Below are 3267 nucleotides of genomic sequence, written 5' to 3' on the forward strand. Positions count from 1 at the left end.
GGACAGCAAGAACTTCCATGCATGTTTTTAACACCCATTTTGCTGCAGTTTCTTGTAACTTTTTCTCCAGGTGAAGCCTGGGATCATGGAAAGCTGGGGTGGGGGCGGTTTGTCCTTGGTAGAGCTATTTACAGAGTGGCGAGAAGGAATAGAGGGGTTTGCACACATATTTTAGGGGAGAAAATGGCTGTATGTGTAAAAGCAAGCCAGATCTTGTTCAGCATTCCTCCAGTTAGTCACAGGCTCCAACGACCTTGTGAGAGATGCAGGAGAACTTTCCTGGAGAAGGATGATTGCCTTTAAACCATTATACATCGGAGACGTTTGGGTGAGGTTGGGATCCCAAGTTAAAACACGTCTCTTGATTCCTGAGCCGTGAGCCTCGCAGCCCTTCGGAGGAGAAGGCAGATGGCTGAGCTGGCTGGGCTGAGGGACGGGGACAGCCGCCTGCCAGTAGCTACTGGTTTCCTGGAGCTGTCCCAGTGGGTGCTGGTGGCTGGAGAGACGGTCCCTGCGGGGGGAAGGTGGGGGGCTGGAACTAGGTGAATGAAGTGGCCACGTTCCTCCTCTGACCCGGGTGCTGCAGGGATTCAGGGTGACAAGTGGCAATGCCATGGCCACTGTGCCTGGTGACCCACCGGCAGCAGCCAGCACTGGGATTGCCCACGTGCCGCTGGCTCGTACGCACCAGGACAGCAACCCTTGAGCAAGTCAAGAATTGCAGATGTCTGGAGAAAAAAAAATCCCACCTGCTTGGAGAAGCAGTTACATTTGGGACATGGATTTTTTAATATTAGTCTATTTCTCCACCATAGAAAAAATTATTTTGCTTCTGGTCTGATTTTCAGATGAAAGATTTAAGCTGCTTTAGCCACGTGGCTTTTGAGAGCGTAGCTTTGCTTAGGCTATGCCTGCAGATAAAAGAGATGCCAGCTCGTATTGGAAGTAGCTGACAGTCATTGTTCAGAAGAGGAACAAGAAAAAAAATTGTAAAAAGTCAGGATTAGGTCCAGCACGTCTGGAATAGGAGCCAGTACATTCATAAATAGGAACCTTTGCTCTGTGACCTCCCTGCAGTGTGCTGCATCGCAAGCTACGCGCTCTGGAGGTTTGAGGTTTTCCCCAAATTAGAGCTGCACCAGCAGAAGCTGCTGCAAGTGAACATCCCGCTGGGAAACGAATCCCACAAACCACCATTCAGAGCCGGCTCTTCATGGAGAAACACTTCCAGGAGCGCTCTGCCTCTGTGCATTCGGGATGAGTGGGTGCACGTGGAGACATCTGGAAAATGGGTCGGATGTTCTGTGATGCTGTCGCAGTGGGAGCAATGCCCGGTCCGGGGGCTGGTGGTGGCCTCGTGCCAGCATCATGGTGGCTTCCCTGGGACTCGGTGTCCCGGCGGCTGGAAAGGCCACCATGGAGCAGAGCCCTGTGTGTGGGACGGGGCCGTCACTCCCACCCACCACAGGGCATCTCTCACACCTGAGCAAACCCCAGGAAATCCCTGCCCGTTCCCCCCGCAGCCAAAATTGCAGCTTTGCACAGCCAGGCGTGTGGAGACCCAGGGATCTGGGCACCCCGCTGTCCCCAGAGAGGATGGAGCTGGGAGAAGGGGATGGTTTAAGCTCATTGAGCTTCTCCCTTCACAAGTGATGACCTGTTGAGAAGCCCAAGCGACCCAGAGCAGCTCTGGTGGCTGGCGTTGGGCGGGCTGGCCCTTTAAGGAGGCTGTAACAGGACACCCAGCCCTGCAGAAGGGTGCTGAGGAGGTTTCCATCCTCTAAACTGCCTGGTGTTTTCTTTTTTCTTTTTTTTTTTTGCTTTCCCTCCTCCCCTTTTCCCTTCCTCCAGTCCCAGTTCAATTTGCTGAACAACAGCATGGATCAGAGCATCGGCAGCAGAGCAGCCTCCACCAGCCCCTACAGCTCCGAGCACACCTCCAATGTCCCAACGCATTCGCCCTACTCACAGCCCAGCTCTACCTTCGACGCCATGTCCCCAGCTCCTGTCATCCCCTCCAACACCGACTACCCCGGTCCCCACCACTTTGAGGTGACCTTCCAGCAATCCAGCACCGCCAAGTCAGCCACCTGGACAGTAAGTTGCATGTCTTCTTACCTTCACTAGAGAGATGCTTGTGGTTGCAGATGGTGATTTGGGTGGTCACACTCGTGTGGGGTGACTGCAGGACGTGGCCACCACCCAATGGGGACTTCACCTGCACAGGTGACCCTAGAAAACAGAACATGTAGGAAACATCAGTGCTTGTTGGTCAGGGATTTTCTCCAAAAGGGCTGTTAGGCACAGTGGTCCGAATGTAATTTCTCTTGCAGCAGTTCCCTAAACTGTGGGTAAATGTCCCCAAAATTGCAGAGCTGGAGGAACATCCTGGGAAGTTCCTGCCTTGTTCTCATGGTGCTTCCCTGCATGTTGGCCAGCGATCGCTGCCAGAGGCACATTTGCTCACTTCTAGCGGGGCCACTCTCAGCTTTGCTGTCAATTCTTGCTTGTCATTTACAATCCTCTTCCATCTCCTGTTAGAAGAGTAACTTACTCTCCAGCAGTGACAGCACTGACAGAGCAGGGTGTTAATGACAGGGGGAAGGCTGCCTGGCATGGTGCCGTGGGTGATGCGGGCGCAGCCGCCTGCTCCTCGGGAGCGGAGATGCCGGTTTGGTTCCCGGCCGAACTGCCCGCACGTCTGCAGCTGGGCAGAGGAGTCTCTGCAGAGCAGGGACCCAGGAACCAGCAGAATGTACAATGGCTGCTTTGCTTTTGGTGGCAAAAGCTCCTAAATTCACCCCCGGCTGCTGGCTTAGTGCAGCGCTGTCCCTGTTCTTAGGGAAAAACAGCATTTGCAGCCGGTGTCAGAGGCATTTCTGCGGCGGACGCTTCCCGGAGCGCCTGGGAGAGCCGCTCGGCGGCACGGGCGAGGTGGGAGGGTTTGCTCCTCTGGGAAATGTTAACGGAGCAGAAAGGCCGGGACGAGACAACTGACAGACCGAGGCAGCGACAGGGTTTCCTCCGGGGCAGCGGTTTGACATTGTCACAAAACAGGCAGAGCAGACCGGGAGCGATGCATCAGCCTGAGGTGTGATAATGACTTTTATTTTTGGAAGCTGATGTGTTTAATTGCCCAGACAGACCTTCCCATGGTAGACAGAAAGCATCCTCGGATGTCTTTGTGGAGACAGACCCCAGGTTGTGACTGGTGAGTGCTGCTCCGCGCGCTGCTGCCGGAGCATCGCGGTGAGAGCGGGCAGGAGG

At 54.7% G+C, this 3267-nt stretch overlaps 1 protein-coding gene across 7 annotated transcripts in view; it reads left to right on the forward strand.

Moving 5' to 3' along the window:
* Positions 1 to 3267, forward strand: part of TP73 (tumor protein p73) — a 26218-nt gene that overhangs the window by 5084 nt on the left and 17867 nt on the right. For 6 of the 7 annotated variants that reach the window (XM_010165572.1, XM_010165570.1, XM_010165568.2 and 3 more), the window contains one exon: positions 1852 to 2097. The exons of the other annotated variant lie outside the window; for it this stretch is intronic. In XM_010165572.1, coding sequence (XP_010163874.1) covers positions 1852 to 2097 — 246 coding nt within the window. The remainder of the gene's footprint in view (positions 1 to 1851; positions 2098 to 3267) is intronic. 7 annotated transcript variants of the gene reach the window in all.

The sequence above is a fragment of the Antrostomus carolinensis genome, unplaced genomic scaffold (genome assembly GCF_000700745.2).
Source record: "Antrostomus carolinensis isolate BGI_N321 unplaced genomic scaffold, ASM70074v2 scaffold30663, whole genome shotgun sequence".
Taxonomy (NCBI): domain Eukaryota; kingdom Metazoa; phylum Chordata; class Aves; order Caprimulgiformes; family Caprimulgidae; genus Antrostomus; species Antrostomus carolinensis.